The sequence below is a fragment of the Macrotis lagotis genome, chromosome 3, assembly GCF_037893015.1.
Source record: "Macrotis lagotis isolate mMagLag1 chromosome 3, bilby.v1.9.chrom.fasta, whole genome shotgun sequence".
In the NCBI taxonomy this organism is placed as follows: Eukaryota; Metazoa; Chordata; class Mammalia; order Peramelemorphia; family Peramelidae; genus Macrotis; species Macrotis lagotis.
This window is the reverse complement of record NC_133660.1, coordinates 217452593-217464833: the sequence shown is the minus strand read 5'-3', so window position 1 is coordinate 217464833 and position 12241 is coordinate 217452593. Positions and strand designations below refer to the sequence as shown.

General features: G+C 36.8%; 1 protein-coding gene across 2 annotated transcripts in view; it reads left to right on the top strand.

Annotated features, from left to right (window-relative positions):
- The window catches only part of ACOX3 (acyl-CoA oxidase 3, pristanoyl), a 272680-nt gene that overhangs the window by 192271 nt on the left and 68168 nt on the right, over positions 1 to 12241 (top strand). For both annotated transcript variants that reach the window (XM_074229850.1, XM_074229851.1), the window contains exons 9-12: positions 513 to 746; positions 2134 to 2208; positions 3132 to 3221; positions 10619 to 10762. In XM_074229850.1, the coding sequence (XP_074085951.1) occupies positions 513 to 746; positions 2134 to 2208; positions 3132 to 3221; positions 10619 to 10762 (543 nt within the window). The remainder of the gene's footprint in view (positions 1 to 512; positions 747 to 2133; positions 2209 to 3131; positions 3222 to 10618; positions 10763 to 12241) is intronic.

Below are 12241 nucleotides of genomic sequence, written 5' to 3'. Positions count from 1 at the left end.
CATAGAACAAGTTATAGCTGGCTTTTATTATTTAAAGGACTACCATATGGAAGACGGTCAAGACATTTTTCTGCTTGACCCCAGAAAACAACTGAATGCAAGGAATAAGTTTTGTAAAGGAGCACATTTCAGTTCATGGTAGAAAACTAGAAATTAGAAGGATCAAAAAGTGGAGTAGGTTACCTTGGGAGGTAGTAGGTTTTCCTCTTGTTAATGTTATTGTAGAAGGAATTCTTGATCATATGGGTGGATAAGATTGCTTTTGAGGATCCTTTTAACTCTGAAATACTTTGATATATTTTTTGAGACTTTGATTTTTATAATGCCTGGGAGCCTTTTTGAAAGGTCAAACCCAGGCTGCTAACAGTTCTTTTACTATACCTGGGCTTGTCAGAAACTCCATATCTGAACAATATAAAAAGCAATAGTGGGATTTATTTTCTTTATTTGTGATGTTTTTGGTTTTTAGAACTGTGCTAATTTTGTTTTGTTTTTAATTTTTTCTATTCAAGAAAAGACTTTTCTCAGCCTTTGAAAATGATCCCCTTTTTGCTCATCACCCTGGAGAAGAATTGCCTATTGAGAAATATCGTGAGCTAAATTTTCTGCATTGTAAAAGACTGTTTGAATATGACTTTCTTAATGCACATGAGATGATGAAGAATCCACTGAAATTTTTTATGCTGATTAACTGCCTTGGGATGTATGATTGGTCCTTATCTGTCAAATACTTTTTAAATACATATGTAAGTATACTTTATTTTTTTAAAGGGTAGATTAATTATACCAACTTTTCCATTTCAAAGAATCATAAAGATCTACTCTGATATAGGCTCTAAAATGAAATGTATAAAAGAATTGAAAGACATTTTAACATTTAATTTTTTTCCTTAAAAAAGAAACCTATCTCATAGAATTAATAGCACTACCTTTGCTATTTATGGCCATTTACTTAGGTTCTTATGAGAATGTGTTATGGAGATCTTTTGTTCAAGGGGACTTTTTTAATGTGGAAAACTGTAAAAGGGACTGATAAGTATGAGCAGAACTGGTGCTTTTGACAGGAAAGTCATACATCCCATTCCTATATATGCAATACTGCATAAATACATTACTAAATCTGTTTATATAGACAGTCAATTAATTGCAGTGGAATGTTGATGAAGATGAAGATGATGATAATTTATGGTAGTAATGGGTCTCTATGACCACCTTCTTGTGAAAATCTCCCTGACCTTCCTTGAAGGCACTCAATCCTTTTCATCTAAGTGGAACCTGTCAGATATTCCTTTTTAGAACTTGGGGCAACAAGGAAGCACCATAATAGAACTTTAGCAGAGGAATAATACCATTCAGGATTACAAAATAGAATGGTTTAAAGTTATAGTGCTTTCTCACAAAAGTCTCATAAAGCAGACAGGGAAACTATTATTAGGTCTATTTAATAGGCAAGAAAAATTGAGCTGAGTTTAGGAGATTTGCCATGGTCACCTGCCTGGTACATGTAGAGATTATAATCATTATTTCCTGATATATTCAGTACTATTTTCATTCTGTCCCTAGCATAATCATGATCCTAAAAGGACAGTTATATTTTTTACTCTTTAACATTATAGCCCATGTTTGATCTCTTTTATTCTTAAATCGTTATGAATAGAGGAAATAAAAGAAAGTCAAAGTGTCTGCATATTCCTTTTCTTGTCTGATTGTCATGAAAGATTTCAGAGACTCAGATGTAAGACTTCATTCCTGAAATAACACATTATAGCTTTAAATTGTTTTATTGATTTCCCCCATACTTACTCATAAGTCTTTTCAGGTTTTAAAAATTCAATTGGGATTGTCTTACAAATAAATATCTTTGGATCAGAGACAATGTTTTATCACTAATAAATACTCAGATTCTTAGGTAAGTATTTCAGTTCCTAATATAGGAATCATAGGATTACAGGATTTTAGAGATGAAAGAAATTCAACTCTAATCATCTGATTCAATCATCTGCTTTTCAATGTGAGTAAGATAAGACCCAGGAAAAAAGAATAGACTTGGCAGAGGTCAAATAGGATATACTGTGGTAGATCTGGGATACAGTTCAACAATTTCATATTTAATTATCAATATTATATTTTCAGGTTTTTGCTACTACTATTCAGAATTCTGGGTCTCAGAGACATATGGATTTTATTAAAAAAGCATTAGACATGGAGGTAAGTTTAAACTTAAGTAACAGCTTAAATTAATTTTCATTTTTTCTTGTTTCCTTGAAAAATTCTAAAAGGAAAAAAAAAGATGGGAATCTTCAGAAAGGACAATGTATATGCTGTATGGATGAATGGTTCTTATTACCATTTTGGTTATATTATGTTTTAAAAGGGTAAAATTCCAGCATTCTCTGAGCGAGTACTCACTCAGTGAGTATTCTGTGAATATTATCATAATGCATAAGGGAAAAGAATCCTAAAACTTTCTTCTTTCTCCTGTTGTGCTCAGAAAAAATTTTGATGTCCACAGTATGAGTATCCCTCTTCCAAGGGAAATTCCAACCCATGGTCTTCCTGGCTTCAAATGTGGTAATCTGACCACTATGCAACTTTTTTGCTATGTTCAGAACACCCATTTTTATCTGCCAATTTATTCCAGAGAGAATTGTAGCAGTGTTCTTTAGAATACAGTTTCATTTCAGGGAATAAAGTTAGATGAATTATATAGAATTATAATGAGATAGTTTTCGGGACTTGTGATAACTGTTCTTAGAGAAAGAAAAAGTGTTGGTTTTTTCCCATGTCTGCCAAACTCCATCTAATCAATTCCTACTGTATCCTTCAAGAACTCACTTATTATTTTCCACCCCAAAAAGCTACAGAGATTTTTCCTCCCCTAAACTGAGAAGGAGTACTTCATATTTCTTTTATTCCATTTTTACATTATATCTTAATTTGAGTTATTAGTGTCTTTAACTTCCTTCCCCTATTAGATTATAAGTTCCAAGAAGCAGAAACCACTTCTTCCTCTTTTAGTATGGGACCTAGAAATTTTAAAGAAATAAGAACTAAACATATTTGTATTGCATTGAATTGAGATGAAAGGGAAATATGTTCATTAATCTTTGACCTTATGCTTAAATATTTAGATTTTTGGATGTTTTGCTATGACTGAAGTAAGTCATGGGAGCAATATCAAGGCTATCCGAACAACTGCCCAATATGATCCCACCACTCAGGTTAGTATTATTGCATGGGTCTATGGGTTCAGAACAAACAAATGTCTAATAGGGTGTTCATGTAAACCTTTTCATGTTATATATTATGTTAATAATTTACATTAATAAATATATATGCAAATAATGTACATGTATCAGTACAACATGAAGAGAAATGAGTAATTAGAAAATAGACTATGTTTGGGAATCAAAATCTGTTCACAGGTATGGCGATATTTGAGGGAATTTTTAATAATGGTGCATATGTGTTGGGGAAGCAAGAAAAGGGTGTATGTTGACCTCCAATCCCATTATCTTTTTTTTTAGGTTTTTTGCAAAGCAAAATGGGGTTAAGTGGCTTGCCCAAGGCCACACAGCTAGGTAATTATTAAGTGTCTGAGGCCGGATTTGAACTCAGGTACTCGTGACTTCAGGGCAGGTGCTCTATCCACTGCACCACCTAACCTCCCCTTCCATTATCTTTTGAAGTGAACTTCCCTTAAAGTTTTCCCAGTATCCAATAGCAGCACAAACGATTTTGGTGTTGCAGAAACAAAGCCTCTTCCTTATTGGATCATGGGGTGCCCTTTGTCTCAGAAGCACATGACTTCAAAAGGATATGGATCTTCATGACTTTGGACCTTGCTTTGAGTACACTCGACCCAGAGGCAGTGATCTGTGCAGCAGGGCTGCAGTGCTGGTGGTCCCCATCACCATGGCTGAAGTCTGCTGACGGGCGGCCTAGGGTAGCACAGGGCCAGCCTGTCCTCCACAGTGCTGACTAGCAGGAACCCACCAGAGGAAGCCCTTCTGGGGGACCCGCAGATGAGAAAACCTCCTTGTGCCCCATCAGTGACATGGAATGAGCCAGACTAGGGCTAATGGTACAGATCATCCAATGCTCTGGCTCCATACAGTCCCCGGGGAGTCAATTCAGGTACTTGATGACAAGTTCCTACACATACTCAAAGTCAATGTCTTCTGAGGATTCTCAAGCTGAGATAGAAAATCCACAAAGAGCCACGAAAGGACAAGACTTGACTCTGTGACTTTTATGTGCCATCATCTACCTGCTCAATTGGTGTTCCAGGCAAAGTAGTTCCCTTGTAGAAACATATCTAGATGCTGCTGTAGCCAGCATACTTCTGAATGGTCTGCCCATTGCTGGGTTGGCAGCACTTACTTTTACACAAAACACAGCTCTCAGGAAGAGGCAGATTAGGATGGTGCTGGTCCAATGTGGTGGTCCTCAGTTGTACTTCATCTCCATTATGTGACCTTTACTCTGAAATAAGAGCTGACCCACCTTAACCTTTGTTTAGTTTTGAGACAAATCCATCTCCAACCGGGGAAAATTTTTTCATTTAATGTCACGAGATAGTGGTGTATGATGATAGACTAATTTATATTTATTTAACCACTGACCACCAGAGTGCAACAGCAGTTCTGGGTTGTTGTCTCCTTTTGGTTCCTGGCTATACACACATGTCTGTATCTGTGCACGCACACATGTATATATGTTTGGACATGTGTATTCATGCAGCATACGTGTGTGCATGTGTGTGCTTTTATGCATGCACATGAGCACACACAGGGGAACACCTCAGCAAGACTAGTAACTTTCCTGCCCCTGTCTCTGCCCTTAGATTTCAGGGAGCTAATGCCAGCTTGCTGGTAGCTTTCATTTCCTGCCTCTCCAGATTTTAAACTGTCAACATGAGTTTGGCTTCCCACGTGTTCAGGTAGCTGTTTCTTAGTGTTTATATAATGTAACATGCTCTAGTATCCAAAATTGAACTTGTACAAAATAATAGTTATCTCTAATCTATGTCTGTCAAACTTTGAATCATAACAGAGTTTCTTGAGCTATTTTACCTTATCTGTTTCTTATCTATTTCTTCTGTTTCCTAAGTTATCTTTAGTACTTGAAGGAGGCTTCAGTGGGTATGTTCCTTCTGGCTTTGTGTCTTAGTAGGTGGTCTTTGTGAGTTGCTATAACCACGAAAATAATTACTCATCCTTCATGCCAAATTCATCTGGGCTGTCCTTAAATAACAGAAATGGAGTATGTGGCTCAGTCTATATTTGAAGCCTTTAGTAAACATATGCAGGGTCCAAGTCCATTGTCATGACCTATGTGAATCCAGACAGTCCTTTCCACAACATAGTGAAGGTAAATAAATAGGACTTTTGGCCTAAGTTACAAAGTTTTTTGTTTTGTTTTTTGTGGGGTTTTTTAGGTTTTAGCAAGGCAAATGGGGTTAAGTGGCTTGCCCAAGGTCACACAGCTAGGTACTTATTAAATGTCTGAGGCCAGATTTGAACTCAAGTACTCCTGACTCCAGGGCCAGTGCTCTATCCACTACACCACCTAGCTGCCCCCAGGCCTAAGTTATTTCAAGGCTGCGCTATATTAGCTTTAAGATAATTGGCTGGGGGGGCGTGGAGCCAAGATGGCAACAAGAAAGGATGGTCTCTTAGGTGCTCTCTTTTAAAACTTATAAACTAAGGACTCTTAACTACATTTTCAAGAGACAGAACCCAAAGAGGGATCCAGTGAGGCAGTTCTCCAACCCAAGGTAACCTGGAAAAGAATGGAAAGGCTCTGCTCCCTGGGGTAAGGGGGTGACCCTCCAGAGGGAAGGAATTTTAGCCACCCGGAGGCATCCCCAGGGCACTGGGAGCCATGGCTCATGGCAGCGGGGGCAGTTTCCTGATCTACACTCGGGGAGCACCAGGCACAACAACTTCGAAGATGGGTGGGGGGACTTCTTCCAGAGCAAGTGCACAAAGCCCAGGCCTCAGGGAACTCAGCAAGCAGTGTGGCTGCTGCAGCCCAGATCCAGGAATTGGAAAGAGAAGCCTGTAAGCAGGAGCCCCCAGGGCATGAGTGCTGAGCCAAGGGAGGGGAGTGGAGAGAGACTGCTGAGCTCTGTCCTCTGTTCCTGGTACAGGACTCTGCGGCTCTGACCACATTCAGATCCTGATCGCAGTCTAGGACCCCACCTCCATAGAACAGCCGTCCCCCCCCCCACCTCAGTCCCATGGCAGAGGCGTGCTCTTATGGTCATTCACAGACCAGGAGGGAAGACAGAGCCTCACACATGGAAACCCTTTTTTTGGGGGGGGTGTCCCAATAATACTCAAAAGCTCAGGAATCACCCCAAAACCAGGCACAGACTGGAGAAATGAGTAAGCAGAGAAAAAAGAGGACCCCATTGAGAAATACTTTGCCTATAATTCCAACAAGGATCAAAACACTCAGTCTGAAGATGAGGAAGTACAAGCTCCTGCATCTAATGACTCCAAGAAAAACAAATTTGGTTCAGGCTATGACAGAGCTCAAAAAAGACTTTGAAAATCCAGTGAGAGGGATAGAACAAAAATTGGGAAAAGAAACAAGAGAGATGCAGGAAAAAACATGAAAATGAATTCAGCAGCTTAGTCAAGGAGATCCAAAAAAATGCTGAAGAAAATAAGATGTTAAAAACTAGCTTAGGTCTAATAGATAAAACAGTTCAAAAAGTTATTGAGGAGAAGAATGTTTTAAAAAGCACAATTGGCCAGATGGAAAAAGAGATAAGAGAACTCTCTGAGGAAAACAAATCCTTCAGATGTAGAATGAACTGAGGGAGGCTGCTGATTTTATGAGCTATCAGGACACAATACTTCAAAACCAAAAGAATGAAAAATTGGAAGAAAATGTGAAACATATCATTGAAAAAACAATTGATATGGAAAACAGATTTAAGAAAGATTATCTAAAAATAATTGGAATACTTGAAAGTCATGATCAGGGAAAGAACCTTGACATCATTTGCAAAGAATTACTACAGGACATTCCCCTGATATCCTAGAAACAGAGGGCAAAATAGAAATTGAGAGAGTCCACTGATCTCCCTGAGGAAGAGATCCAAAAAAAAAAAAACAACCCCCAGGAATATTATAGCCAAGTTCCAGAACTCCGAAGTCAAAGAGAAAATATTATAAGCAGCCAGAAGGACAGAACTCAAATATCATGAAGCTGCAGTCAGGATCCCACAGGATTTAGCAGCAACTATATTAAAAGCTCATAGGGCTTGGAATTTAATATTCCAGAAGTCAAAAGAGCTCAGAATGCAACCTAGAATCAACTACCCAGCAAAACTGAACATCCTCTTCCAGGGAAAAAGATGGACTTTCAATGAACTAGGGGAATTTCAAATGCTCCTGTTGGAATGGCCAGAACTGAACAGAAGATTTGATATTCAAATACAGGACTCAGGAGAAGCATAGATAGTGGAGGAGAAGGAGAAAATATGAGGGACTTAATGATGATGAACTACATGCACTCCTGCATAGAAAAATGATACTGATAATACTCATATGAATCTTCTCATTTAATAGAGCAGGTAGAAGTAGCTTTTATAGATGAAGCACAGGAGAGAGCTTAAATTGAAGATATAATGTGGTGTAAAAATGAAGTCTATAGCTAAAAGGGAAATATAATCGGAAGAAAACGAAGAAGTGGAACAGGTTAAGATATTTCATAAAATAAGATTTTTTTCATTACAATGAGTTAATTCAATGACATGGAAGGGGGGAAAGCAAGGGGGAATGAGGGAATCTTCATTCTCACTAGAGGTGGCTAGGAGAGGTAACAGCATATATACTCAATGAGGTATAGACATCTGGAGTAAGAAGGAGACAAGGGTTTACAGGGGGAAGGCGGGGGGATGTCAGTGATGGAGGAGAGGATGGACCATGGGGGGAGAGTGGTCACATAGAACACATTTTCTTTTTTACTTCTTGCAAGGGGCTGGGATTGGATAGCCTGTCTGTGCCCACATGTCCAAGGTGGATGCTGGGTCTAAGGGGTGGTATGTGAGCTTGGGGCCTCTTGGCCCCAGGCACGGGGATCTGTCTGCTGTGCCACTCAGCTACCCTACAGTAGAGACAGAGTGAAAGGAGAGAGAAACTATAGTATATGGTAGTGGAGAAGTACAAATGGAGTTTCAATGAGCAATGGCAATGGTGCAAAAATATGGAAGTAACTTTTCTGATGGACTTATCATAAAAAAATGTGATCCACCCATGACAGAGCTGGAGGTGTTGGAACACAGACTGAAGCAATTTATTATTATTATTATTATTATTATTATTATTATTATTATTATTATTATTATGGGGGGTTGCAGGGCAAAATGGTGCTAGGTGGCTTGCCCAGGGCCACACAGCTGGGTGATTGTTGGGTGTCTGAGGCCGGATTTGGACCTGGGTGCTCCTGGCTCCAGGGCTGGTTCTCTGTCTACCACCTGGCTGCCCCTTCTATTTTATAATAATAATAATAATTATTATTATTATTATCATTGCTATTTGATTTTATTTTGGGTCTTTTTGTTTGTTTTTTGCAGGGCAGTGGGGTTGGGGTGGTTGCCTGGGGTCAAACCCCTGGATGATTGTTAGGTTTCTGGGGCTGGATTTGAGTTTGGGTGCTCCTGGTTCCAGGGCTGGTGCTCCATCCATTGTGCCACCTGGCCATACCTATTATTATTATTATTGTTTATTATTATTATTATTAATGTTAATTTTAATTTTTTTCTCTCTCCTTTACATGCAGGTCTATATTTTGGGGGGGAGGGAGCACTATGTTTAAACAAGAATATTTTAGTATTAAAAAACATTATTTGTTCAAAATAAGAGTAAATACATTTTTTAAAAAAGAAGGAAAAAGCTGTGTGGTACTGGCTAAGAAATAGAGTGGTAGATCAATGGAATTAATTAGGTGCAAAAGAGACAGTAATAAATGATTATAATAATCTGCTGTTTGATAAACTCAAAGATTTCAGCTTCTGGGATAAAGTTTCACTCTTCAATAAAAACTGGGAAAACTGGAAGATAGTATGGTAGAAACTAGGCATAGACCAACATCTCATACCCTATACCAAGATAAGGTCAAAGTGGGTACAGGATTTGAAGGTAAAAGGTAATATTATTGGCCAATTAGGAGAACAAAAAATAGTTTACCTGTGAGATCTATGGAAAGGGGAGAAGTTTATGGTCAAAGTAGAAATAGAGAACATTATAAAAAACAAACTGAATTTTGATTACATTAAATTAAAAAGGGTTTGCATAAACAAAACCACTTCAAGATTAAAAGAAATATAGCAAGTTGAAAAACAGTCTTTACAACTAATATTTCTGTCAAAGGACTCATTTCTAAAATATGTATAGAGAATTGAAACAAATTTATAAAAAAACAGTCATTACCCAATGGATAAATGTTCAAAGTTTATGCAAAGGTAATTTTCAGATGAAGAAATCAAAACTATAGTCATATGAAAAATTACTCTAAATCATTATTGATTGGACAATTCCAAGGGAACACCTCACACCTTTCATATTGGCCAATATGATTAGAAGGGAAAATGATCAAGATTGGAGGGAATGTGGGAAAGCTTGGAGTTGTGAACTGTTTCAACCTTTTTGGAGAACAATTTGGAATTATGCCCAAAAGGCAATAAAAATGTGCATACCTCCTCGATCCTGTAATACCATTTCTCCTGAAGAGATCATGAAAAAGTGTAAAAATCCCACATGTACAAAAATATTCATAGCAGCTTTTTCTACTGGAAAAGCACTGGAAATTGAAGGAATGCTCATCAACTGGGGAATGTCTGAACAAATTGTGGTACATGTATGTGATGAAACACTCTTGTTCATGAGAAACGGGATTTCAGAAAAGCCTGCAAAGACTTGTATGAATGGATGCTGAATGAGATGAGCAGAACCAGAAGAACTTTATACATATTAAAAACAGCATGGGGTGGTGATAAACTATGATGGACTTGTTCATTTCAACAGTACAATAATCAAATACAATTTTAAAGGACTTGTGGTGGAATATATCATCCATACCCAGAGAAGGGACTGTGGAGTTTAAATGAAGACCAAAGCTTATTATCTTCAGTTTTTAAAAGTTGTCATGCATTATGCCTTTTTCCTCTCTAATGTTTTCTTTCTTCCATTTGAATCTAATTCTTTTCTCACAACATGATCATTATTGATCTACATTTAGCATGGTGATAAATATAGAACCTATACAGATTGCTTTCTGACAGGGGAAGGGGGAGGAAAGGGAGAAAAATTGTAAAACTTAATAACTTGCAAAAAAATGATCAGTAAAAACTACCATTGTATGTAGTTGGAAAAAAACAAATAAAATATTTTTTAAAAAATCAGTAGAAAAATTAATGACTCCAAATATGTGATTTTATATAGATTATCATAAATATGTAGTTATTTCAAATTTTATAGAGAGTGTATTATTAGGTTATTAGATTTTATCAGCAAAACATCATCAAATAGCACATTTAAAAGGGAAGAAAAGATTGACAAAAATGTTCAGTTTCCTTACAAATTCTTTTTGTGTTATATAGGAGTTCATCATCAACTCTCCTGATTTTGAAGCTTCCAAATTTTCAATTGGTAATATGGGAAAGAATGCCACTCATGCAGTTGTATATGCCCAATTATATACTCCAGGAGGCCAGTGCCATGGATTACATTCCTTTGTTGTACAGGTAAGAAGGTATTATTTACATTTTTCAACAAAGAAAAATTTTATCTCCTACCTTGCCTTTTTCCTCCATCTTAGGGGTAAAAACAAGCAAACAAACAAAAAGATCTTTGCAACTATATGCTAAAGGTCAAGATAATTATCTTGAGTTACATAACCTACATAAATGGCAAGTTCAAGCAAAATTAATTCCCCACATTAGCCATAAATCAAAATATATATGTCTTGTTATGCACCTTGAGTCTGGTATGTTTCTCTCAGGACAGAGGAAGGAGGCTTCAGTATCAGTCCTCTGGATCATGATTGATAATTACCTGAATCCAATTCCTGGCCTATGTTTGTCTGTACATTGTGGTTATTGTCTAATTTTTTCTCTTCATTCTTCTTATTTCATTTTGTATCAGTTCACATAAGTCTTTCTAGTTTTCTTTGAAACTATCCCATTCATTCCATTATGTTCATATACAGTAATTTGTTTAGCCATTCCCGTTTGACAGGTGGCCCATAGTTTCAAGTTCTTTGCCAGCACAGAAAGAACTGCTATAAATATTTTGTACATATGGGTCCTTTTACTCTTTCCTGATGTCTTTGGAATATAGATCAAATAGTGATATCACTGGTCAAAGAGAATGTATATTTTTATATCTTAAATAAATTTATAACTTATTTTAATATTCATTTTAATATTTTTGCATTTCAAATTCTCCTCCTCTAAAATCCCATGTTGCTAAAAAAAGTAAGAAAAACAATCAAGAAAATGTAAAAATTATCCTTCAGTATGCATTTAGATTTCACCACTTCTCTCTTGAGTTAGGTTAGATAACATTTTTCATCATGGCTTTTTTGGAATTTTATTAGATCAATATATTGATCATAGTACTTAAGTAATTCACAGTTGATCAAGTTTACAATATTGCTCTTGGAGAATATATTTTAATATTAATTTTAAAAGAGTAAGATGGTTTGGAGAGAAAACTGAATCTTTATCCACTTTTAACTATCTTCATGCTTAACTTTTATGTAAATATGCTTTTTGAAAACCTACTTATCAAGAACTTATTGTGGACTATCTTCAGAAAGAAACTTAGGGTATAAATATATATAATTCAAAATCCTTTTTCTGCCATATAAAAATAAAACCAACTCTTTGAGTCATAAAAAAACTTTATCTTTCCATTAACTACTAATCTCTCAGTAAATAGTACCTGTTGCCACCTACTGGTTGGATCTTATCTTAAAAAGACCAAGGTCTCCCAAGGAATCCAGGGCCATCTGCAGTTGTCCTGATTCATCTTTGTTCATGGGCTTAGACAGCTCTGATACAGAAAGGGATGCTAGTGACTTTGCACAGCTCTTTCTCATTCAGATCCAATTCACTTGTATGTCATGCTATCACCTCCTTGATGAAGAAGAATGATCACTCTTCTTCAAGAACGAAAGACAATAGCAATACAACATCTATTGCAGAAATTTATATAATTAC